Here is a 27,087-nt window from a genome sequence, read left to right as displayed (position 1 = left end):
ATACAGTGAAACCTCGGTGATACGAATCTCTCGGGACCACCAAAAATATTCGTATCATCCGAAATTTGTATCACCAGAAAGCACGGAAAATTAGCATGCGACAAAAGAAAGGTGGCGTACATTTTCATTTATTGTTTGTCAGGGCTGCGGCAACGTCACGAAGAATCCTGAATGATTATCAGTTAAGGTTTTAGATGTCGGCAATCATACCAGCACTCGTAAATATACGGCCCGTACGCGCGCATTTAATTAATGAACCAGGTGCGTTGTGACCCGCGACACTCGGAGGCCGTGACGAGTCTCTGAAGGTTTATTCTGACCGTAAGAAAAGTGTTTTTCTTACACCATGATTCTGACGATTTGGCGGTGTAACGCGCATGCCCACACTTACGTTCCCGTGCTCGCACGCACTTAGCGCGTCTTCCGCGACAGCGCGGGAAGCACCTCTTGGAACCCGGGTGGTAGTGAACGTTCGTATCAAACGTCGCTGGGTGAAAATCGGTTCGCAACAGCCGTACTCCATTACATTGAGGCCAATAGGCCTTGGCCGGGACCAACGAAAAATTTGTATCACCCCGAAATTCGTATGAGCTGTGATCGTATCACCGAGGTTTCACTGTAAGTAGTGCTGTAAAGATACAGGAGAAAGAATTGTGGATCTGCAAACGCGACCGACCGTGCGTTTGGCGCGCCATCCGCGCTCGGCCGATACGAAGACAAGCCCAGCCTGTGGCCAAGCTAAGCCAAAACGTTCTGTGTCTGTCGCCTTAGCGCGCGCTTTGTGTGATCTCGATGCTTCACGTAAGCCTGATCACACGGTGTTTGCTTTAGTGTGCTTCCGCGACGATAACGTGAAGACTGTGTTCAGCGTGCACCAGATGGAGACGTTCTGAGCCATAAATGTCTTGGATTTCGACCGATTTCGACTCTACGAAGTGGCACCAAGAATAATGGCAAGACGAGCAACAAGGTTATTTCAAGGCCCATGTGCTCCGATTGTTTGGTGAGTTGAGTGGGCATGGTATTTACTCCTATTTAGTATTTATTTGATATCACCTTTCTTTTTGTATCCAAACTTGGGACGAAGCCGAAAGGTCGGGAAAACAAGTCCCTTGTCCTTTGTCTCCGGTATTTGATGACAGCGAGACTAGCGATGCCTCGATTGCAAGTCCACACGCTCTTATAGAAGTTGAATGATTGAGCGCATATATTATTGCAGTTTGTTTTTGTGTTTGTCAGTATGCACAAAAAAACGTAGCATAGATTAGAGGTAAAGGACAGGCGCCCTGCTCGTGAGTGTAGTTGGAGTCTCTGCAAGCCCTTTGTAAGTATTTACAATGTGCATGTTGAGCCGAAAACACATTTATCGCCTCATAGTAAAACGCTATAGTCGATGCGGTTTGTGTGTTGTAGTGCGCGCCAATCGGCTTATCATACTTGTTCGACATAATGTCACAAGAACCACATGAAGGCCACATGATAATTCATTATACAAAATGTGCATAGCATATGTACTACACTGGTGCGATTTATTAATGTTGTTGGCTTAATTGCATAAGCACGTAACATGCAGCACGTGTGTTATATCCAACTCATTGCAGCCTGACTGCTGTGTTGGGCTTGCAACGATATGGAATCTAGGCTGCCTTTACTACAGTCTTACATATTACTGTTGCCTCATCGTGAATCTACCCTAGCTTAATTTATTTCATGCCATCTTTAAGTTGAGATTTAGTGACATGCTCTAGGTATGATAGTCGCACCACCATCGTGAAAAAGAGCACGTCACAGATAGTGATTACTGAGTTTGCTGTAATTTAAGGACGAGTTTGCAGTTCATTCTTGGGTACAGCTCAAAAAACACAGGACGCAAGCGTGTAAACGGGATAAGGCGCTGCTTAATTTAAAAAAAAAAATTTGCGCCTTTCTTTTCCTTCCTTTTTTGCCGCAAAAATTTGCCAATATACTGTTTTCTTTCGCACGCAATAAGCCACAGTTGGGTGTGTAATATTTCACTCAGTTTTTTGCTATAGTTCAGCTCCTGCATCATTGTGAACATGTGCAGCGAATGAAGGTCTAGATAATTTCTCACTGTGCTGCCTACTTTCTATACATTGTTTCAAAGGTATAAACTTTAATTAAATATGTGTTACTGTTTTCTGATTTCATGGCTGTTTATTTACAGAATCTTTCAGGCACTTCCTCGAGTGCGGATGAGGCAGTCCAGAAGAAATTGACACAAGACATAGTTGCCTTGGCAAAATAGTCGCCAGCAAGATCGCCAACATCATCAAAGGCCAGAAGAAGCATTTGTAGTTTTGATTATGAGAATATATTTGAACATATGCCTCATTCATCTGTGATTATCATTGCAGGGGCGCTGCCACATTGTGGGCCTTCTGCATGAAAACTGACACCAACAACGCATTTATGCAAGACCATTTGTGATGGGCTAATGAATGGCAAATAGAGAGATACAAAACTAATACATTACCAATAGGCTAATATAGTTGAAATATGCAAATACAAAACAAATAGACCTATACAGAACCAATAGACATATAAGAACCAATAGACCTATAAGAACCAATAGACCAATAGGTGTTTCATAAACCAATAGGCTATTGGTGTTCTATTGGGAATTTTTGCTAGGGCCATTAGCAGTGATTTTGCTGTGGGAACACTGGCGCACACTGCATGCTTCGCCCCTACACAGGTTTCCTGTTAGTGGAGCTGAAACACCCTTCCCTACATGCTTCACCCCTCCCCAATTCTTCTTGCTGGATTCCTAAGGATGGACGAATAGTAAATTTGAGGTTCGAAGCAAATAGTGATTTGGGTCGAATAATTTCGAATCAAATAGTTCAAATAGTGTATATCACATATTATAAAGAAAAATCAGCCTTTTAGTCCTGACCCAACTGACTTGCACAATAGCATGTGTGAATGTCACTTTTTTGGTTAGAAGTGAAGTGGAAACAACCTTGAATAGGAGCAAGGTTTGAATAGCAGAAGGGCGCATGTAATAAGCGGTACAATACGTTATCATTTAAAATTGACTATACTTAGCACATATAAGCCCCTACAGCACAGTTTACAAGTTTAAAAATTATTAATTGAAGTGAAGGTGCATGATATGCGCACTTTACCTTGGATGTGTGGTTTTGCAGCAGGGCAATTTCCCCTGAATGAATGGTTTCACGAAATAGCACCCTACGCTGCAGTGAAACCATATTTACAGGGAGGGTTACATGCAGTCATGTACATATATTCATTTATTTCGAATACTTCAAAATGTTGAATAATCTAAAGTCGGTATCGAAGCGAATTCGAACACTGTAATGTTCGTTCGAATATTTGAAGTGCTCAAACATTCGCCCATGGCTATGTATTCCAGTACCACTGCTTTCTAACAGCGGAGTTGTTTAAGCTCGATCGAGGTTTGGCGCTGAATTGTTCGCAGAAACTCGCGTTACCTAGCAACCACTTGGCACAGCTGCTCCTGGCTTCTTCGCCGAGTGCGCCGCCTAGCAACGCTTTGGAGGAAGGGAAGGAGGGGGAGAGGAGGGGAGAGGAGGAGGAGAAAATATAAATAAAACAAACAAAAATTTCTAGGGGAGGGGGAAGGGGAGGATTTGAAACCGGGCCCCACGATCCGAAGACGAGCGTCATGATGGTGCATTCAGACGACGGACCGAATCCAGATTTGTTGTGGACGCAGATGGCTAATCCGCAGATAATCCGCCTGCAGGCGCGTACACACGACGGACGGTGTCCTAGGAGAGAACAGCCGGATTACTCTCGACCGCAGACTTTGCGATCACCTGCACCCGCTGGCAGCAGACTGGTTTGAGAGTATTCAACAACATGGAAGCCGACAGAACGTGAAGCTCGCTGAGCTTTGTCGAGTATTGTAATTTGTTTCAGTGAAATCGGTGTTGTTGGCGAAATGGCTGAATGAAAAGAAGAATCTTCTTTACAGAGAGCTGCTGGAGACTGACCTCACTGCTGTCACGCGTGGGGCCCCACATACGAAGGGAGGATACAGTAATGCGTCGATATAGGCAGTTTTTTTTTTTCTTCTTTTGTGGACAACAGGTACCAACAGTGCACATTATGTTTCCTTCTCCCGGTTCCCATCTTGATTTTAAAATCGGTGTTCAAACATGGGCTGTGTTCTGAGACAACCGCTTTCGGTGACTGCGCCACTTTGCCTGCTGCAAAATCCTGTGTGTGCAATGAATGAAGTGACAACTTACCCGCTACTCTCCGACCTGCCAATCAGCGCGCATTAAAAGTGATAGATATCTCAAAGGTGATCGTCTTAGAATACGACCCCAGAAATGAACTGAACTACGCGCCAGCAGAGCTGACATCAACTGCGAGGACAGCCGTACGGCTCGAGCAGAAGAAAAGTGTACTGGTTGCCAGCCTGTTTGCCCGCTAAAGCTGCGGCATTCCACCGCCAGAATCACAATGTGAAAAGCAGGTTGGAGTCATCCGTCCGCGAGCCACGCGGACGAGGCGCGGATGAGGAGAATCGCTGATGTGAGGTCATGTGACGCGCCGTCCGCCCCGCCACATCTGGATTCGATTCGTTGTCTGAATGCACCGGCAAGGTGGTTTCCCCAGTTTCCCTCTCTTTCAAGAACCGGTTCGCGCCAGGCCTGGCTCCCTCCTGCGCAGTGGTTTGTCGCGCGAGTGTTGTCAGCGTGTTTGTACAGTGCCACAGTACACGTGCTTTTTGACGACGGACCTCTGCTAAGTGCGGTCGCCTGTGTACGGTCATATTCCGCGCCAGGGCCTGGCTCCCTCCTGCGCAGTCGTGGTTTGTCGCGCGAGTGTTGTCAGCGTGTTTGTACAGTGCCACTGTACACGTGCTTTTCGACGACGGACCTCTGCAAAGTGCGGTCCGCCTGTGTACGGTCACGTCGCCATGGATGAAGGCTCTGGAAAGCGCAAACGAAAAACTATATCGTTAGAGCAAAAGGTAGCCATTGTAAAGGCTGTCGAGTCGGGGACGAAGAAATCTCGGGTGGCCCAAGACTTCGGCATTGCGGTGAGCACATTGTCTACCATTCTCGCCAGCCGTGAGGCAATTACAAATGCCGTTACCCACGGTGTGAAAGGCAGCCGCAAGAAGCTGCGAACTGCGGCGTTCAAGCCTGTCGAAGATGCTGTCTACAAATGGTTCTTAAATGCTAGAGCTGCAATGTGACAGTAAGTGGCGAAATTTGCAGAGGAAGGCAAGGGATTTTGCCTGCATAATGGGCCACGATAATTTCGTTGCCAGTGCTGGCTGGCTACAGCGCTTTAAGGAAAGGCATGACATCGTTGGCAGAACAGTAGTGGGCGAGTCTCGTTCCGTTGATGCCGATGTCTGCAGCGGCGTGGGGTGAAAGAAAGTTTTCAACCTTTGGAAGAAAAATACGCCCGTAAGGACATTTTTAATGCCGATGAGACTGGGCTCTTTTTTCAAATGCTCCCGAACAAAACTCTATCACTCAGAGGTGAGCTATGCCACGGCGGCAAGCACAGCAAGCAAAGAATTACTGTGCTGCTTTGCGGCGAACATGGATGGATCGGGAGAAGATGCCGGCGTTCGTAATCGGCAAAAGCGCATCACCTCGATGCTTCAAAGGGGAAGCAAAATCTGAAGGTCCGATATGTCTCAAATCGCCAAAGCGTGGATGACACGAGACATTTTTGCGGAATGGCTGCAGAATTGGGACGAGGAACTGCGTAAGCAGAACCGCAAGGTGTGCTTAATACTGGACAATTGCACAGCCCACCACACAACTGTTGCACTTCGCAATATTGAACTTTTGTTTTTGCCGCCCAACTGTACTTCCCTCATCCAGCCGCTTGATCAAGGGATAATTATGTCTTTTAAGGCAGGCTACCGCAAACGTTTGGTTGATCGCGTGCTCCTCAACATGAGTTTGCGGCGAGAAACAAAAGTGGACTTGTACATGGCTATCGAAATGCTGCAAGCCGCGTGGACAAGCGTTTTCCGCTAGCACAATAGGCAACTGTTTCAGGCATGCCTTGTGCGAAGTGCCGCGTGCGACTCCACTAGTGCCGAAGGTGACGGGACTGCTGTGGATGAAAATATGGTTGAAGCGTCGTGGAAGGCACTCAGTGACGCCGGTGTTGTTGCGGCAGATGACTCTTTCTACGATTATGTTTAACGCTGATGCCGACGCGGTCACTACGGAGGAGCCGACCGACGATGCTATCGTCGCAGATGTCACCGGACGAACCGACGCAAGCGACGACGAAGACGCCGTGGTTTCCCATGCACACACGTTCGATGTGCCAACGTCGTCGCAGGCGCTCGATGCAGTCGACCTGCTACGTAGTTTTTTCGGCGCCCATGACGACGGCGAGAATGGCATGAACGCGGTGGCCACCGCTGAAAAGGAAATCCATCGCTTGCGATGTCCGAACAAAGGAGCATCACGGACTTTTTTTCGGTTAAGTCTAGCGGACAATAAATAGCCAGTGTGCGTTTGAGCAAGCAAAATATTTGTCTTCTGTTTATTTTCCGTCGCATGCGTGGTCGCGTAGCGGTACATCGGGCCGCGAGGCGGTTTCCTTTTTTGCATGCCTATAGGTGTGCGCCCATCTGAGCATACATTGCCGTAAACTGTTATAATTGATATAACGAAATAATGGATATAACGACATAATTGCGGCTCCCCTTCAACTTCGTTATAACGAGGTTTGAGTGTATTGCGAACACTGGCATTGGGAAATTGTATGAAATGGGACCAGATGAATGAAATGGGAATCGTATAAACGGGAACGCAATGAAAACAGACGTGGAGAAAGACACCGTGTGCATACCGGTGAACACTTCCCAGAGGACGACACAGAACTGGTACAGGTCGGCCATCTTGGTGGGACGACTGCCAGTGAGCACCTCGGGGGCCAGCCAGTGGCAGTAGAAGTCAAGGAAGTCATCAGTTGGTGGGCTGTACGCATCACATCCCTCCACGTCCTCGCTGCAATGGTTTGTCATCAAGCCAGAGACAACTGAACCCCCGTCATTTTGTTCTTTAATCGGAGATATGAGGGTGTAGTCAGAAGATATAGCTGACTGCTTGTGCCACCATTCTGGGCATGAGGTGCTCTGTTAGAGTAGAATGTGCGTAAACAAAACTTGACGGGACAAAAAAAAAAAAGGGTGTTTCGTTTACTCGAAGTTGCGTAAAATCGGATGACACAAAAATGAAGAACTTGTCGCTCTATTTGGAATCGAGTGTTCCAACTTCAAAAGTGACGTGATCGCACTTTACTTCAAGTAAAGTGTCAGCACTTGGTGTAAACCTTACAATTTTTTGGTGCAACTTTGCTCCCTTCTCTTTCAAAATGGGGCAACTAATGAAATTGATGACGCTGCAAATACGTCAGAACCAAAGGTACACTACCTTTTCCCTTTGTTGCGTTGAGAAGTATATTCACTTGTGTTTGTTCTTTCATGAAGCTGGCATTGCGGGCAGTGGGCACTTTCAACCTTCATTATCCATGACAACACAGACCTCAGAATATATGTACAAAACTTCACTGGCGGCTCACATTGTTCAACCGATGCCCAGTTTGGCAGCCAGTGTGAGCGGTTCGTGCTCACACGCTTTTTGGCTAGTGCCCTCAGCGGGCAACAAATGCAAAAAATCAAGCAATGTGCATAACTGTCCAATGCGATATACTTTCTTGACTAAGTGTCACCCTTTTAGTACGTGGTTCTTGGATCTATGTGCTAATGTGCCACAAAGTGTGAGCCAATTTTGGTTCCAGTGGTGTTCATCCAATATGAACCAATGATGTTTTTTTCTATTTATGAAGCATTATTTACCCAGCAGATATTTAGAACAGGCCAAGGCGGAAGGCGGCCTACATAGAACAAGGTGCTTTGTCGTCTTCACTTCCTCCCTATGCTGCTAAGCATATGTCCGCACTACATCGACAACTGCATCATCTTTAAACACCACTAGCGTTATAACACCCACCTGCGTTGACACAAACTCAAAGTTCCCGAGCTTTCCTAGGCATGGCGACACCACGTAGATGCAGTGCGATGACACGCACCCGTGCACCCACTGCCGGCTGTGCAGGAAGAGCAACGCCTCGCACGTCTGCTGCAGCACGAGCAGCAGACGACCGTGGTCGAGCGGGCCGCGGCCCCCGAGCAGCTGCTGCGCATTGTGCAGAATGTCGAAGAGGCTGCCAAAGTGGATGCACTCGAAGACGAGCAGCATGTCGTCCATGTTCTGCACGGGGCTCACAGCCAGCGGCCACAGCAGGTACGGGTGGAAGCTCAGCCGGCGGACCTTCTCCAACTCGGTGATGAGGATGTCCGAGCCGGGACCCCGACTGTGGCTACCGCTGAGCGACGACTTCTTCACTGACACCTTCAGCTTGTCCCAGTACATGCTGCATGTATAGAAGGATGCAAGATGCTAAAATGGGAGCTTAGGCAGGTAGGAATAAATGTTTTTCACTTGCTCCAGAATACCTAATCATTTGTTGTACGCATGTCCTTTGAGGTGCCACTGATGTTTAGCGCTTTTATACAGGGTCTGTATAAAAAGTATCGGGAATAATTTTTTTTTCTGACTTGACTATGTCGCAGCACGCTCGCAATGCGCATGCGCTGTGGTGGGAGATGTGACCTTCAAGAGGCGCTAAGTGCCAGTCACCTACAAGTGTTCGTTCAGGCTAGATCATGTTTTTTGTGGACCCCTGTGGAGTGACTCAGTGCAAGTGCATAATGCAGCGAACGATAATGCATCAACTCGCCCATAATGCAGCGAGTTGACGTTCAGTTGATGACTGAACATCAACTTTTGTGTTGACCTGACAATACCTGATAAACGATTTCGCGACAATTCCCCAACCCCTTAAGCCCCGTCTTGGCACCGGCCGATTATTTCCAAAAGTGAAAGCTGTCCTCAAGGGACACCACCATGGGACCCCAAGTGCCATCAAAGGAACTTGCACGTATGTGTGCCCTTAAGGGGGGACACGGGTCTTAGAAACCGAAAAATCGCGAAAAAGTCGGTTTTTTGAAAATGTTATTTTCGGATTTTGCAGTGACTGATGCATAATCTGGCAAATTTTCACGCGTCCTGGATTCATATTTTAGCCGCAGTAGCGTTTTATATCATGCATGTGACGCGAATATTTCTCGATGGACGCGCAAAAACGGGCTTTCTTGCAGGACGCGCAGCTGCCATTCTACGGTCTCTGATCGCGGCCATCTTGGTCCCGTTCGAAAGAGCCGCGTTTCTTTTTTATTTTTCGCGCCACCACTACTGCATACGCCAAGCGGCCACTAAGAAAAAGCCCGCGAAAAGCTAGTCCCGATGCGCGGTCCTATTGGTCTACCAGTGCACGTGACAGTGAGCGCGCACGCCATTGGCAGATTTCCACAGTCGTCTGCTCGGGCCGCGGGAGTTCGCGTCGGACAACGCGGCTGAAACGCGCAACCATGCCGAACTCAACGCCAAAGTTCGCTACGAAGTACAAATTCGGTGGACGGACAAAGAAACGGAAAGTGTACAACTCTCAAAAGAAGCGCCGATCACCTTCAGAAGATGTCGACGGTAGTTTGCCTCCCGTGCCAAGCGCCCCCGAAGACGCTGACTGTGGGTTAGGCCTAGCGGGTGAAAGCGGCTCTGACAGCGACCACGTTCGACAGACGTTTCGGCGCGACACCGTCATGTTGGAGCCCGCTGATTGTTCAAGATCCGAGAAGGACGCGGAAGTAAAACTCCGGAACCTAGCATCAACGCCGGCCACCACGCGAAAAATCGGGTCTTCTCGCTTGTGCAAACCGACACTGCCACGGACGCCGCCGCGGCTGGCTCGGATGTGATGGAGACGCGCTTCGCTCTGGTGAGCCTCGACGCTCTAAACGCTCTGCAGTCGAACGTGTAGTGCAACGGGTGCGACGGCGATGTGTCTGCGCATAGGTGAGCGCGAATACGGCCTCGCCGTAAAGATTGTTACGTCGTGCGAGATCTGCGGTGATAACGCGCCGGTGTGGAGCTCGCCGCGCGTGAACAGCGGAAAAACGTGTAACCCGTTCGTTGTGAACATTCTTGCCACGCGCGCTATGAAGACCACTGGCAATCAGCAAACAGCGCTGAATGAGATCTTCGCTACAATGAATGTGTCTGGACCTGGACCCTCGGATGAATCCTGGACCCTAGGCTAAAAAACGCATGGCAGAAAAAGACCGTCGCAGATCAACAGCATCAGCTCGCAAGCGTGCCTCTGCAGAAAACATGCAGCGGGCGTTGAAAAAAGGCATTTAGGGGACTCAAAGCAGGAGGACTACCTGCCTGGTGCCTACTGAGAATGCTGAAATTGTAAATTATTGTAAATACACGACTATTCCATGCTAGAGTTTGCCCAAAATGGACTTGTGTTTTTTCACGATTTCTCAGGATTCAAATTTTGCTGCGGTTGCAAACTTGCCAGAAAGATATCTCTGCCTTCAGAGCAGCTAGGACTGTCAATTTTTGTTGTGACATGTAGCTCTATCTGTAGTGCACACAGGGGTAGTTGTGAATTTTTGAATAATATCTTCAAACATTTTATATTTTTGCACAAAATTGGAGCATAAAGTGGGTGTGTCTGCAACACTGAAATTCAAGGTGCTACAACGTAGCTAAAGATCATCAGATCAAAAAGCATTCCTACCCCTGTGTGCCTTATGTTCATTAGTATCTAGGCATTTGTCAATAGTAGCTCTCTAATAATTTTTTTTTTTGTACTGTACCTGGAAACAATGGGTAAATAATTTTAAGATATCTCAAAAACTAATTGACATAGAAAAAAATATTACATTTTCAAAATCAGCATTAAAAACTGAATCATACTGTTAAGTTTCTTTTAAATACATGAAAAAATTTAGCATTTCTCTCTCAAGTACAGTGTCCCCCCTTAAAAGACCTTCTGAAATCTGCCCTTCAAGTTGTGGAAAAGCCGTTGGCAAAAGTGTGTTGATGTTCAAGGTATGTGCTTTGAAGAGTTTTGAGGCATTATAGCAATATCTCTAATAAATATATTTTTCCGCAACTTTTCCCGATAGTTTTTATAGAAACCATGTACTTTTGCAGGGAGAGACCATGGAACGTGGTAAGCCACAATGCTAGCAAAAATGCCAATAAAGTGTTCTACTGGTCCATTAGGGAGGTCCCACGAGTTTTATAGCTAACTTTCTGGTACTGTTGGTTTAACCAGGCTCTATGGTACAATTAAAATGTCCTTGAGATGGTTTTAAAATTTTTGTTAGCGTTTAAATAACAGAACAATATAATCATTCCCACCCTAAATTAAGCAACGCACCTTGTATTCAATGCAGTCATGGGCAACTAGATGTTACCCTCCTCCTCAGCACAGCTTTTCCTCCTTATCTCATCGAATGTACAGCCATCACTAGTGACAGCAGCGCACTCAACGGGTTGAGCTGCTCTTCCCTCTACATAACCTCCGTGATCAGCTCCAGCGGTGCATTGTCGTGCTACATGAGATAATCATGGAGCCCATGCCCTCCAATGCATGGCTGAGCTCTGTGCCACCAGGTGCTGCAACAGCACCTGCTGCTGACATTTTATTTCACAGTACGCATATGATAATGTGGACAAACTAATACTATCTGAGAACAATCATCAGTAAGCATAAAGATGGGCAATGCGGTAGTGTATTCATTCGTGAAGTTATGGTCGCAAACAAAGTCGTTGATCGAATAGCGAGAGCGCGGCACTAAAAATACCTCCCGTGGTGATCGCTAGACTTTAGCTCTTGTATTTGCTATGTGTCTGGGTTGTGTTTTTGATTAATCTCCTTTTTTTACGGGCGAAGCACCTTAGGTTCTCGGCGTGTCAGCGTGCATCGTCGTCTGCTGTTGGGACGGTCCATGAGTGCAAGAGAGGGTGCCACCGCCTCAGCGCTCGCCGTGTGGCGTGAGAGAGCGAATGGTGCGTTGACTATGAAAACGCTCTTTCTGCGATGAACACTGAACTACCAGCTTGCAAGGAACAAGAACGCACCGTTGCCCACAACAGACAACGCCGGCGCAGGCAGCGTCTGCTAGCGAGTTTCTTGATTGAAAAAACTGACTGCTCGCGCTGCACAAACCGTTCACCGGCCACCCCCTATACAGTAGAACCCCGCTGATACGTTTTTGAAGGGACCGTAGGAAATAAATGTAAGAGACGGGAAACGTAAGAGCCGAAAAACAGGAAAAACGGCAAAATATTAGTGGTACAGAATTTTATTTCAATTCTTACGAGCCGCCGAAAATTGGCGCGCTCAGCCGCGATCTAGTCGATGGATAGAAACGTGGAGCTTAGGACGGCCTTATCCACAGAATGTATCAATGTATGTGATTTTTTAACACCAACAGCTGTAGCATGAAAGAACTAAGCACACGCAATCACGACCGGCGCGGCGAGTCCGACCGCGAACCGCACGCACGACCATGCGAGCTCCAACCAGCTCGAACTCCTCCCGTTCTCGATAAATACGATGATGACGAGTCTACGCCAACGCGATGGCAGAAGTGAATGCCATCTCGAAGGCCTTGCTTTTGCAAGCAATTACGTCATACACGCCATGTTTGTGCAATGCAAATCTCTTTTGTCAGTAGTAATGCCAATCTCGAAGGCCTTGCTTTCGCGAGCAGTTCGTCATACGCCATCTTTGCAATTTGAATCTCGAAGGCCCTGCTTTTGTTTGCATCAATGAAAGATTCTGTTGCTTGTGCCTCTCATGCGGCTAATATTACGGTCAAACGAGGCCAAGCTGCGTGAAATGCACCATGGCGCCGCTCTCTTTGGTAGTCACTCGGTCGGCTCCGGGCGCACTTCGCGACGTATCACACGGGACGGTCCGACAGTTACGACGTAACAGCGGGGTTCCCAATACATTGTATCCTATGGGAGCTATGCCGGACCGCGGAAAACGACGTAACAGCCGGAAAACGCAGCAGTGAGGAATGTACAGCGGGGTTCTACTGTATAGGCACTGGATCTTGACCTGCAAAGTAGTGCCAGTTGGAGATTTCTCTTGTGCATAGTAGAACAATGAAGATTCGCAGTGTAATCACAGTGTAATCACAGATTCGCAGTGTAAGCACATTGCGGACTGCGGGTCTCTGTCTAATCTTTCTTCTGTCTCTCATTGCCCATTAGCAGTGATTTTGCTGTGGGAAACATCGCCCCTGCATGCTTCCCTCCACAGGTTTCACGTTCGTGGAGCTGAGACACCCTTCCCTACACGCTTCACCCCTCCCCAATTTTTCTTGCTGCATTCCTAAGGATGGATGAATAGCAAATTTGAGGTTCGAAGCGAATAGTGATTTGGTCGAATAATTTCGAATCGAATAGTTCAAACAGTGTATGTCACATATTATAAAGAAAAATCAGCATCTTTGTCCCGACCCAACTAACTTGCACAATAGCATGTGTGAATGTCACTTCCTTGGTTAGAAGTGAGGTGGCAGCAAGCTTGAATAGCAGCAAGGATATGAATAGCACAAGGGTGCATGTAATAAGCGGTACAATACGTTACCATTTAAAATTTACTATACTTAGCACATATAAGCCCGTATAACACAGTTTTCAAATGAAAAAATTTTTAATTGAGTTGAAGGCACATAATATGTGCACTTAGCCTTGGAAGTGTGGCTTCGCAGCACTGGAATTTCCCCTGAATGAATGGTTTCATGAAATAGCATCCCACACTGCACTGAAACCACCTTTACAGGGGGGTTACATGCAGCCATGTATGTACATTCGTTTACGTCGAATACTTAAAAATAGTGAATAATTTAAGTTTGCGTCGAAGCGATTTCGAATACTGTAACATTCGTTCGAATATTCGAAGTGCTCGAACACTTGCCCACCGTTATGTATTCCAGTACCACTGCTTTCTCACAGCGGAGCTGTTCAAGCTCGAGGTTTGGCGCTGGATTGTTTGCAGAAACTCGCGTTACCTAGCAACTACTTGGCACAGCTGCTCCTAGCTTCTTCGCCAAGTACGCCGCCTAGCAACGCGTTGGAGGAAGGAGAGGAGGGAGAGAGGAGAAGAGAAGTGGAGAAAAAATAAATAATACAAACAAAAATTTCTATGGGGGAAGGGGAGGATTTGAAACCGGGCACCCATGATCCAAAGGTGAGCGTCATAACCGCTTGGCTATCCAGGCACACTAGCAAAACAAGCATTTACGGGAACCATATGAGTGCGTTGCTATGGGCTGAGAGAAAGAGAAAAAGATAAGAAAGAAAGAAAAACAGAAAAGTAAGAGAAAGAAAGAGATAAAAACAGAGAGAGAAAGCAAGCACAGCATAGCCATGCACAGTATAGTATAGCAATGAGGTGGGAAAGGGGTGTGAGGAGTAGGGAGAGGAGCAGAGGGTAAAGCATAACACAGACATGTATACTGCAGCATAGAAAGGGGGTGGGAAAGGGAAGTGAGCGTAAATAGCAGTGATATGTGAGGGTGAGGAGGCGGGAATGAGGAGGGGAAGGCCACCATATCTGCTGTTTCCACAGTCTTCACACCAGTAGTGCATAGCTGCCCCAATTTGTTTCCTTTTTTTGGGGGGGGAGGGGTACTTTAAAGAATGAATGAATATTGCCGACTACATTATAGGTGCCAGACATGAAGTGTTACAGTGGCACGGAACAAACCAGCCAAAGGAAAAAGAAAAAGGGGTGCCACTACTCACGTCTGCATGAGCGACTGCGGCCCGCTCCAGGTAATGTTGTTCTCCTCAGAGTTGTAGAGGTAGTTGCTCGCTATAAATGGCACAAACGTGGTGACACCGGTCTCACGAGCTGGGCTGCAGTACACCTGGGAAGAATATCCGGAAGTGTTAAGCACGCACGGCCAATGAAGTACAACATCTACGGGGAGTGCACACCTTCAGCACATATAATGCTGTCTCACTTTATCATTCTAATGACACGAAGGTAAGATCAGAGAAGAATTCAGATAACGAGATGAGACGCACCACTCCAAATCCTCCATCGGCGCGGATCCTCTCGCCGCACCAGGGCCTGCGAGGCGCGGCAGGCCGGCCAACAAGACGTCGGCGCAGTGAAGCAGCTGCAGCTGCACCACCCTTGGTGGGCGAGCCGTCGAGACCACTTGCGCCACCTGCAGCGTCATCCTCCAGTAGGGCGGCCGCATCGCCAAACCGATACGCCAGAGCACGCCTGCACGCATTAGACAGCATGTTAATGGTGCATAGTCTAGAATGATATGGGTTCCAGGGCCCTGCCTTGTCGATTCTATTCTGTGTCCCATCCTAGCACAGTTTTAAAGTTCCAGTATGTACCAACAAGCACGCAATAACATACTTTTTTTCAGTTTATTTAAGGGCCCATATTCACAAACAATTGCTTGTAAATGCTCCTTGCGATCAGCTAGCCACCATCATTATTAATATTAAGTTCGATGCCACGATTGGCTAGAATTTGCTCCTATCAAGAATTTTTACATAGAATTATGTAATCAATACAGTCCCAGATATTCGAGCTATGTAGCATTTTTTAACACCTATGCTTTATAAGTGCAATAATGGCATAGAAAGGTACCCCATATGAGTCGCGCTCAACATATGTAATAAATAGGACTCCGTGTTTATCGGACAAGTCCGAAAAAATCCGATAATACTCGCTGGTGAAATTTTCGGCAATTCGTACTGATATGATAAACTCCTATTTTAACGGCCAATATATGACCCTGTTCCATTCTTCATTGCAAGGGCATGTTCTAAGTGGTCGTTGATACATTGGCCGGTTTGGCCACCATAAACTTCACATCAACGGTATTTTGTAGACCACACCCATCGCACATTTAACAAAGGGTTTTTGCCGTGCATGGTGCGAGAGGCATCAATATATGTAAGAGCCTGGGAGCACGCACGAGACGACGTATTGATATATGGTCCCTGGCGGTACTGGGGCACGACAGACGACATCAAATGTACAGACCTCGTGTAAAGTATGCTTGTGTCTATTACAACAAGCTTTACAGTTGTAATACGCACAAACGTAGGTGTTTTGTATTCAAGTATTTGTACTTGCATGTATATGTGTTTGTGCATTCAAACCTTCGAGACAACTAAAATACGCTTCATGTGTTCTGATGTTTCGTATTCAAATTCCAGCTCAGATATTGGAGTATTGAGAATAATGCCATATTACACTCCGAATTTCGGAGAATTGAGGATTTACGAAAAATGAACTCAGATAAACGCCGAATTTCCACCAACACTCCGAAAAGCACCCTCCGAATTCCAAGAAAAAACTGAAAACACGGAGCCCTAGTGATAAAGCTGCTTCTATAGCTGAACAGCATCAAGCTTGCCATTAGGAGAATGATGGATAATGCACAGTGCTGTGTGGCATTTAACATTTTGCAAAGAAACCTTCTGTGATGTCAACCTGTTTTATTTGTGTTTCTTGCTTTGGGGCACCTTTGGTCATTGACAATGGGTGTCTTGGGGGTCTATATTGCCCCAAAACAAAATGTCATCTGTTTACCTGCTGTGTCTTTTTGTTTGATACCAACTAGTGGTCACAAAGAGAATGCGGTCATTGAAACTACCACATTTTCATTCAAATGAACGTAAATGCAGAAACACTTTATTTCAGACAAGTGTTGCATTAATCTGTTATTCTGAATAAATTTCACTGCACGTGAGAGAGAAAGTTAGATTCTAGCAGTTGCAGAACTTCAATTTTAAGCCAGGAATACTTTTAAAAATTTACTTAACATAACGCAGCTTCAAAAACAGAAACACTAAGCTTACAAATTGATAAATCTGCACCAAAAGCACACAGAGGTAATAACTGTATCTGTTAAAGTGTCTAAAGTTAACAACCTTGAGATATAAATTTGGATTTGCTGCTGATGTAAAATTGTAAAAAAAAGTATTATAGGTATATTCGTACTGAAAATTCACACTGCTGAACTGGTGACATATTTCAGAGCAGTAAATAACTATCAAGTTTGTATGCTTCAAAAATATTAACAGATGCAGCTTATGTATTCATAACTACTTTTTCTAACTGCTGAGATGTAGAGCTGCACACTTCATAGTTCAGTTTTCAAAAGCTGGCAATTTTCAACAAGTTTATTTTAAAATCGGCAACCTGACTAAAACTGCACTTCACACAGTTGCTGTTTATTTCCACTTTTTTTTAATGTGCAAGAAACCTAATCATGTTCAATGCAGTAGTTTTGAAAAACATTTCTTGTATTCCCATGTACTTAGAAATGAGCCTCTTAGCTAAAGCTTCTTCAAATTACAAACATTTGTCATTATGGAACAAGGAAAATTAGCTGAAAGGGGCTAATTAACTAGAGTTCAAAAAATTTCTTGATGAGCCAAAGAAAATTTGGCATTAACTACCACTATCTAGCCACCTAGATTGTCATGTTATTGGAGTACTTTCCTTAATTTCTTTAACTATTTCATTAACTCATTATATATCAGAATGTGCATGGCATGAAATGCACATAAGACATGGCATGAATGGAATCAATATCATGACATGCTTACATAACGAAGCTTGGTACATATATACAAAAATGTGCAAGGTATGACAATGATTAACGAAATGTCATGACATGAATGGCATGACAAGCATGACCGAAATGGACACGGAAAAGTAAAGCATTTTTTTTTTTCACTTGTATCAGTGAGTTACCTATTTCATAATGCCACAAAAACCCCCGTTGCCTTCAGAAGACATTCGGTAGTGAGAAAACGAGCAATAGAAAAGCATAGGTGCCAATTGTGCCTTGCAGTTTCTGGCAGTGACTTCAAAGATCATATGGGCCAACACAAATGTTTTGGCAAAAATAAACTACCGTATACACTCGAGTAGGGGCCGCACTTTTTTTTTTCTGCAATTTTGATGGGGTGCGGCCCTTCCGCAGAAGTGTGAAATTTTTGTTCAATTTTAGATCCATGTATGGAAAAACGTATTTAATCGTGCCATATACACCTAACGATAACATATCTGGCGTCTGGCTGCGGACAACCTCGCTAGAAGTCTTCATCGGTATCACTGCTCGGACTCGCCTCGTCACCGCAGCTCGGTCATCCGCACGTTCATGTATCCAATAGTCCTCAGTGCTGCCCATGGCATTGGAAATCCCGGTGACCTATTGCCATCTGGTGGCTCCCGCGAAATGCACCGTACGTGAGACGCGGCGACACTGCCGTTTGCTGGCGAGTTTTTTTTTTTATTTTCAGAATTTGGACTGCCAAGTTGGAGCCCAGAGCAGCCCTTACACGAGCGCGGCCCTTAGTCGAGTGTATACAGTACATTTTGTTCTAAGGGAGCCAGAGGCTAACACAGCAAGCTTCAGGAAACATAACTGGTCAATGCAGCCAAAGTACAGAAAAAGAATTTCAAATCTCTGACATCACACTGACGAGTGAATTTTTTTCGAAATAATAACTGGAAGACTTGTCGCCATTTCCTGAAGACTGCTGCCCTTTTTCGCTTGGCTGTTTGCACAGAAATAACAATTGGGCACCTGAATGGCCCATCAGTTTGCCGACAATTTAGGTGTAGTAACGTCAGTTTGCTGACCATTCAGGTGCAATAATTAGAGTGCAAAATTCAAAATCAAACTGACTTTCTCTTTCACTTCTAATGTAAAATAGCAACATAATGACAAGAGTTAGTGTTATAAAAAAATAATTAATCACTCTAAACTCTAATCACAGGATAACATTGGCTAACTCTCAGCTAGTGACTGCCTAATGTCCATTAGCAGTGACTACTGTGGGTTAAGAACCAAAAGATCAGAGTGGGTAAAGGAAAAGACGTGTGTTAAGGATACCTTAATGAAAATCAACACAAGATGGAGATGGACAGGGCATGTAGCGACAAGCAAGGTAACCGCTGGTCATTTAACATATTGGCGGCAAGAACATACCATGGCGCCGTCTGCTGGAATCTCTCTGTGACGTACAAAACGGCATCACGTGGTACCGAGTGCGTGGAGTGTTCGACATCGCCAGTGTTCAGCCACGGTTTTTCTCGTTTTGCAAGCGTTGAATGCACTTGTATTAGCTGTGAAGCAATCAGTGTGTTTGCCAGCAAAGGTTTTTCGTGAGCCAACGTGCTGTCATTGTCGCGTTGTGCACTCTTGACGGAGCGAGTGCGCGCGGAGCCATGGACACCGAACATGAAGAGGCCACTCTTGTAAAAGGTGGGTTACGTAATTTACCTAATAATCTGTAACTCGGAGCATCCTCGCATCTCGTGTACATTTATGTTTACTGAGGCAAGCGTGACATCGCACTGCTATTGCGTGGAAGTTGCGCAGCCGAGCGATACCGTTTCGATCGGCGCGGACTGCCGCGCACAATTCACGGCAACGCCTTGCCCTAGTTTTCAGCACGTAATCAAATGGCCGAGTGCAAAACGATGCTTCGACATTGGTTATTACGTTCGCGAGATCTTTCGTAAAGGTAGCCATATGTTATTCTGCCGCAATAACAGTAATGTCCACAACGCCCGTGGTGAGTGCGGCTTACCCCTTTAGCCAGAACTGTTGCCGGATGATGATTTATAACAGATATATTTTAATAAGTGGAAGTTCAAACCGCATATATTTTTGTCTCCTTTATCCACGTTTCCGCTTCGTGTGCTTTTCTGCAAGGGGTACATTGAGTGATGAGATATCATGCCAGCACGTGTGAATCGCTTGTTCGACTACTAATTACAATTACCGTATCTCGTTTTCAGTGACTAGCTGTGCCGGTCTCTGGCATCAACGGGTTCGTTGACCAGCAGTTCAGCACATCGCGGTTGCTAACGAAAGGAGAGGCAGTCTATGAGGCCGACCACGTGCGAATATGCAGCGTAAAAGAACCACATCGAGACAAAGTCACTCTCGCCGCCCTTGTGCCGAGCGTCGCCGCCTGCTCGGTGTGTTTTGGACGGTCCAAGGGCCAGACAGGAAGGTTTTGCGACGGCACTGTTTCAGGAACCAGGCACCGTCTTTTCCAGCCTGGCGTGAATAAACGTCGTAAATTCCAACGTGTACAGTAATGGAAAGTCTTACGTAGAACTTACCGATCATTTTAGCTCCAACGCAGCACACAAAATCTTCTTTGCGAAAGTGCTTGCTACACACGCGATAATGGATGCTGGGTTGCTTCCCCATTCTAAGCTTTATCAACCACGCATCTCGCTGCTTCTTGGTTTTGGGATATGCGTGGAAACACACCGGGCTCGGTCGAATACGTTCAGCACTGAGGCACAGAGCAATAGACCATGCTAAAGAAAAAACAAAGCTTCAACCTCGGGCATGAGATGCAGCGAGCAGCGTTGGCAAAGCTTTCGGCGGCAAAGGAGAGTCACGTGACGGCGTTTACCACGTCATAGCGATAGCAGCACCAGTCTCTCCTGTGGTGGCCCTCGAGGCCAATGCCGGATTCCAAGAAAAGGCAAGCGCACCAGGGGAAGACAGAAAGCTAGGGGTAGAAGAGATTAATAAGTTTGCAGGGATAACGTAGCATGGCTGCGGCTGGCACAAGGCTGGTTTAATTAGAGAAACCTGGAAGATGCCTGTGCCCTTCTATTAGGCAGTCAGGCCGATGATCATGATTACTGCAGGCTGAATGCTATCGTTTACTGTTTTGCTCTCTGTTCTTTTAATAATGCAATAACACACAAGTATGACCATGTCTCTGCTTCACTGCAGTTATCTGCTTCACATAGTAAAATTAACCGTCACATAGTAAAGTTCACTGCAAATTTTTCAAAAAAATGTTGGCATAAGCACATCCAAAGCAGAACGACCGAGCGATCGATTTACTTGGTGTTGATGAAGGCGACCAGCTTGCGTCGGCACTGCGGGTCGGCGTGCCCCAGCGCCCAGTCTTGCGGTGTGCGGCCCGAGGCGTCGCGCAGCCGCAGGTCCCCGCCGCACTCCAAGAGCTGCTGGAGAAGGGCCCGGCTGCCACGGCGACACGCCGCGTGCACGGGAGTCGCGCCCTCGCTGCATCGGCTGCAACGCGTCGTCATACACTTCAGTGCACTTGCGCATCGTCCTTAAAATGCAACAACGCACTGCGTCGAGGCAAGTTCGTAGGTCAACTTACTCGCCGATAGGCGTTTTTCTGAGCATTGTCGAATTCCGCCATATCATGATTTGCCGTCACATGTAGCTCTGAATCTCCCATAAGGCTGATTAAAAAATAGCTCTATTTCCAGCAGGATTATTGGACCTTTTCCAACTGTAAAGATTTCCGGTTTAATAATCCAACTGGAAATGGAAGTATTTCGCCTGAGCATGTTGCGGCCTATCTAATTGATTTAACATATTCTACTATGTCATAAAGGCGGAATTTTGCGATGTCCAGGAACGAATAACACCTAGAGACTAAATTTCAAACTTCGCAGGTTTTATCGAGTAGCAAACTATTTTAATGGATAATTCCGAAGTCTTGCACTAAGTACAGTCACGTAATGGTTGGTAACAACTTTATTGATAGTCCTGCAGCGCTATCGCCGACCATTACTATATTATTATAAAGTTCATACAGAATGAAAACGAGACTTCTCTCGCAGTTGAAAAGAAACCATTGCTCATCAGCATAAAAGAAGCTTTTATAAACAAAAACTCGACGGCTATATTATGCGGTTGCAAACGATGGGTCTACCTGAGCAGCCCTCCACAGACTCCTGCACTCACAAGTTCGGGTCGGCGCCGGCCTGCAACAGATAGGGGACGGCGCTGACGGGTCCGTCCGTGATGGCCACAAACAGGGCCGAGTTGCCGTTGGCGTCCACCGCGTCCACGGGGGGTGCCTGCACGCACGCACGCCGGCAATCACACAACGTGAGCAAAAAAACTATGCGGAACGCATCCCCAATGTCTGCCCATGCTTCCTTAGTTTTGATTCGTGGAAACACAAGAAATATGACATGTACAAATGTGCAGGACATTTGCTTAGCAGATGCGACGTCGGAAAAAATTCGCACGTCCCGGTATTACCATGTGTGCGGGTGCTATTCAATTTATTGAAGTGGCCTGGCACGTGATTGATCATAATAATATTTGTACGGATGCTAATTAAGATCAATGATATTTTATGAACGAAAATTGATCTCCGTGCGAGTTTGAGTTGGCTACGTGCCGTACGCTGCATGGCACAGCGCAATTCTACGTCAAGGACACACACACACACACACACACACACACACACACACACACACACACACACACACACACACACACACACACACACACACGCACACGCACCACACACACACACTTGAAATAAAAACAGCGAAACATGTAGATGGAAGACCAGTAAAAGAAAGACACTGACAACATTTGCGTCAGCAGGCCTCCGATCGCTTTATCGGACATTGCAAATGATTTTCTTCAGCCTCATGGCACACAGTGATGATGTTCAATGACGTTATCATATTGCATTGATTTTATCATTTTTATTGTTCCTTCTTTGTTTCGTTACATACTGCAGATGTATATATTTTGCGCAATTATGACAAATAAACCTTGTTGTAAGTCCAGCTGTGCCAGTGCTCTTCTTTTACTGGTCTTCTGTCTTTTGCGCTGCTTTTATTTCAAGTACGTCGTACCAACTCGCCCAAGCATCCACTTTAGCTGCGCACACTAATAAACTGCCAACCATTAGTTCAGAATGCCTGCCATAAGCGCTCCGACCCGTTTTTGTCCTTTTGCAAATTTCTTTACATTGAAGTGTGATCACAATTCCCTACCAATATTTACGCAACAGAGACGCCCATATTTTAGACGGCTGACTGCCAATGATGGATTCTCGCTCTTTTGACTTGTGCGCCCTACTTGTGCCTCCAGAATATGAACATTCAAGCATATTCCAACGATTCACTGGCTATGGTCATCAATTGTTTTTTTTTGCAAGTCATCGCCATTATAACCGAACGAGACAATGTCATCTGCAAGTCGCAGGTCACTCAGGCGATTCTCACTGATACTTACTTTCAATGATCCTTCATTTCAATGGAGAGCATGTGTCTCCTGGCCTAACACCTTCCCTCTGTTTAGACTTCTTTTTAAATTTCAAGTAGAGAAGCAAGGCAGCAGAGTCCTGACTGATATTTCCTAAGATGTTTTCCCTATACCCCCTAACTCGCCCCTTTATCAAATTGTCAGAGCGAAAGACGTCAGACTGAATTTTTTAGACCGCTGAATTACTCTCTGATAACTTTATTGCAGTTTATGTCGCCATCACAGGTTTTTCTGGTGGAATAGCAAACGAAGGTGAACGTTTCATTTTTGAATTTCGCGCCGGAACTTGAGCACCTGAATGGCAAAGCTTTTTTATTTGCATTTCGACCATACTGGCTCAATAAATTTCCCGAAACTTGCTATGCTGAGTCTCTGGCTTCCCAGAACGCAATACGCCAAAGCGTATTGTGGAGAAGCAGCTCACGGGATCCGTACCAGAAAAACACGACGTGATTAATTTTCACCGATTGAAATCGGTGAGCACCAAGAAAGATGCCGCCACAGCGAAATTGTGCGGAAGCCTCAAGCATTGGCTCCTCAAGGTCGTTTGTGTTTTCTGGATGCACGAAAAAAAGTTTCGTTAATGTCCCTTTAATTAGCGCGCCCTCTCTTTACGTTCACGTCATATTAACTCGAGCAAGTGCTCACACTTGTACTCATGTCCTCCGGTCGCGAACTCGATATGGGTATGTGTGAGCGCACTCGTGAATACACTGTACCATGCACTGCGCACTTCGGATGACATAGCTGCCTTATAATTCTATTCAAATGTACACGGCCGCTTTTTATCGCGCTCCAATATTCCATGATCTTCCCCGACTCAGTTCGGCATATTGCGGAAATAGGCCAATCGCGACAATAAAACTCGATCGCGATCCAGCCCCGATGGGGTCACACCCGTATTAATAAACAAACAGGTCAGCTCGCGATCGGCACTTTCGCGAGCGAAGCTTAGTCCAATCAACACCACCTAGACTGGCGTTGGTCTGATGTCCAAGACGAGAACCAACCAAAATTTTTCTCAATGCGCACAATATAAGTGTACATCCCTGTGTTTTATTTTACTTTTAATGCGCACAATACGTGTCTGTGTTCACTGTATGTCTTCATTTTGTAATGTGCTTCTTGGCCATTTTTCTGTTCCTCGAATTGCAGCACAACCTTGCATGTTATCTTGTAAAATTGTAGTTGTTCCCACTCCTGTAAAAAGCCCCTCTTGGTGTTGACAGTATTAATAAACAAATAAACGAAATTTAATCAACAGATCCTTCCTTTCAGAAAGCTGCAAGCCGGCCAATGGTAAAGACTAATGAATTTAGCGCGACCATATACAACCTCTACAAATTCAGCGGCTTATCGCTGACTCGATCGCTGCATACCTGCACAAAATTGTTCCGCAAGTTAAAATACCCACAAGCAGGGACGTAGCCACGAATTTATTTATGGAAAAAGAGAAATCCGAACCGCCTAGCTTCAGTATATACGTACATGTGTTTGCATGTGTGCGCGTATGTCACACACAAAATTTAAAACTTTCGGGGGGAGGCTTCGAGCCCCAAGCCACCCACCACACTTTGCTACGCCGGCACCCACAAGCAACGTTTGGCGAGCTCGAGAACGTTTCACTGCGTGGGCCTTCGAGAATTTTCCTCACCTGCAACCTCACCGACCCTTTGAGAAGTCCATATACGCAGTCACTGCATGGAACCATATTATCAGGGTCAAAAATTGAGCCAAGAAGACTCGTCATATGCGACAAGCTTACGGCAACAAGTTTCATTTGGAACTAAGCGTGCCACGATAGAAGAAAGTAGAGTTGCCTTCCGCAAAAAGTGACAAAACATGACGCAGCGCTGCCGTAAAACACTCGGCATAGATGAGTGATCAGCGCAGGCATCACCCTTCACAAGAAAAAGGAATCCACACGCACGGAACTATACATATCGACAAAGCGTCATGCGACAGTAACTTCGGTAAAGCGTCGAAGACCTGCAGTGATACACCACAGTGTCCACGTGAGGATGAGCGTTACACAGCAGCCATGGCGTTCCAGCACGTAACCTTCTTTACTGTTTGGAACTACTAATTCTATTGACTTTAAATTATCGCCAACGCGATAGCGAACACAGCGTTGTTGCTAGCTGCGGCATTTGCGGGCCGCGTCGATTCGAACACGCACGGCTATCATGCCTATAATCGAACGTTGTGATGCACAACGTTCTTGTTCAAGGAGCTCGAAGCCGCAAAGCAACAGTTCGCAGAGAAGCATAAACGTCGAGACGTTACTGCATAACGCCGTAGGAGGTCATCGAACATCGGTGACCGACTGAATGATGAGAACACGCCGTGAACAAAGCGCGCTTACCTTCGGCGACAAGACGAGATATGAGCCGGCACCTGTCGTGGCGTACTGCGTCGTGAAGCTTGGTGCTGCTGGCCATGGTTCACACACGAGCACGCACCAGTACTCAAGTGCAAGACGACGTGACGACGTCCGGAGTCGCGAAGAAGACGAAGACAAAAGACTTGCCGTGGACGGGTAAAATGAAATGTCTACTCGCAGATCGGCGTTCGATTTCGGTTCGCTCCTTCGTTCTTGCGCGAGCGTGGAGAGAGGAAAGCGCGCGCTCTGTAGAACGTGAGGAGAGGGAAATGAAGTGACTCGGTGTGGGCGCTCGCGCTCATTGGACGCCGGCTGCTTGATACGTCAAATCGCGTCAAATTCGAAGCTAGCGGAGCAAGCTGGCGCCTCTGGCGCGACGGACACTGCAACAACTGCAACCGCTGTAACCGTCCTTGAAGAGGCGCTCCGGCGCTCCTGTCAACGTTTGTTTGGTTCGTAATTCGCACCGGTTTCGGGCGAGGTTCGGCCTTCCTTCATAGCTCGCTCGCCCGCTCCTAAATCTATGGTGCGTTCCTGTGGTGACGATGATGATGTTCTTTTATCGCATGACACATACAATGGGGACTGGCCAAGAATGAGGTAGCGGTAGCCGTCGGGGCGGCGGCCTTGTCAGGTGAAGATTCCGAGACTGCCTCCCTCCTCTCTAAACCTCGCGCCTCCAACTGCACCTTTAGTTAGTACCCTGAAAAAGGTAAATAATATGACATTTATGAAAAAAAAAGTGGATACTTCGCAGCCTGTCTTGTAATCGACTGCTTTTTTCGACGCGCATAGGACGCAGCAGTTAAAATTAAGCGTAGGTTAAACCTGACTTCCGTATCGTTGACCTCCCTGCCTTTCGTCTTGCTCGCATTGTGCTATTTTAAACGTACCGCTTACTATGGTGCGCTTACCTCTGCCTCAAGTCTGGCATTCAGGCTTCAATCATATATCATTGAATATATCATCAGGTATAACGTGGCAGCAGAAAGCACAGGACCGAGTTGATTGGCGGAGCATGGGAGAGGCCTTTGCCCCGCAGTGGGCGTAGACAGGCTGATGATGATATCATTGAACAAATAAGAGAGAGAGAGAACGAATATAGGAAAGGTAAGGAGGTTAACTAGACTACAGCCCGGTGTGCCACTGTTTCATATCCTTAGAACAGGGAACCGGCCAAAGACGCTCGAATAAATCAAACCGATGTCTTTCAAACTCCTCGCACTGTGTACGCTACACAACACGATAGACTATATTCCTTCTGTTTATTATTATCGTATCTCCTCTCCTCTGGAATCCTTCAATCGCATTCCCCATCCCTACATATAGAGTAGCATGCCAGCGGTTATGCAGATGCGGCAAAAATATCTGTTTTTCTAATGAAGAGACTCTCTCTCTCTCTAGATTCCCGTGGTGCAAAAGGTATATACCAAACTTTTAATACATTTCGTGAGCGTGTGAAACAATGCCCACAGAATTGGCTATACTAATTAGCCTAACACAAACCAGCAATCAACAGTCTTTAGGGGAGCATAGTGACGTTTACAGCTCGAACCGTAGGCTTGCGCAGGGTCCTCCATTAAAGGGATCCAAGCGCCACCGCAGCACCCCCCCCCCCCTCTTTCAATGG

The 27,087-nt window shown here is 46.4% G+C and overlaps 1 protein-coding gene across 1 annotated transcript in view; it reads right to left on the bottom strand.

The window, feature by feature from the left end:
• LOC119398863 (uncharacterized) overlaps nt 1-25,515 on the bottom strand; it is a 63,593-nt gene extending 38,078 nt beyond the window's left edge. The window contains exons 1-5 of the mRNA XM_049417452.1: nt 25,440-25,515; nt 21,749-21,908; nt 20,870-21,061; nt 15,030-15,234; nt 14,745-14,869 (exon numbers count right to left, since the gene is read on the bottom strand). Of these exons, the coding sequence (XP_049273409.1) occupies nt 14,745-14,869; nt 15,030-15,234; nt 20,870-21,061; nt 21,749-21,908; nt 25,440-25,515 (758 nt within the window). The remainder of the gene's footprint in view (nt 1-14,744; nt 14,870-15,029; nt 15,235-20,869; nt 21,062-21,748; nt 21,909-25,439) is intronic.
• Between the last annotated feature and the right edge of the window lie 1,572 nt (nt 25,516-27,087).

Source organism: Rhipicephalus sanguineus, chromosome 7 (assembly GCF_013339695.2).
Source record: "Rhipicephalus sanguineus isolate Rsan-2018 chromosome 7, BIME_Rsan_1.4, whole genome shotgun sequence".
In the NCBI taxonomy this organism is placed as follows: Eukaryota; Metazoa; Arthropoda; class Arachnida; order Ixodida; family Ixodidae; genus Rhipicephalus; species Rhipicephalus sanguineus.
Note: the sequence above shows the minus strand (reverse complement) of the source record. Positions and strands in the feature narration are given on the sequence as shown.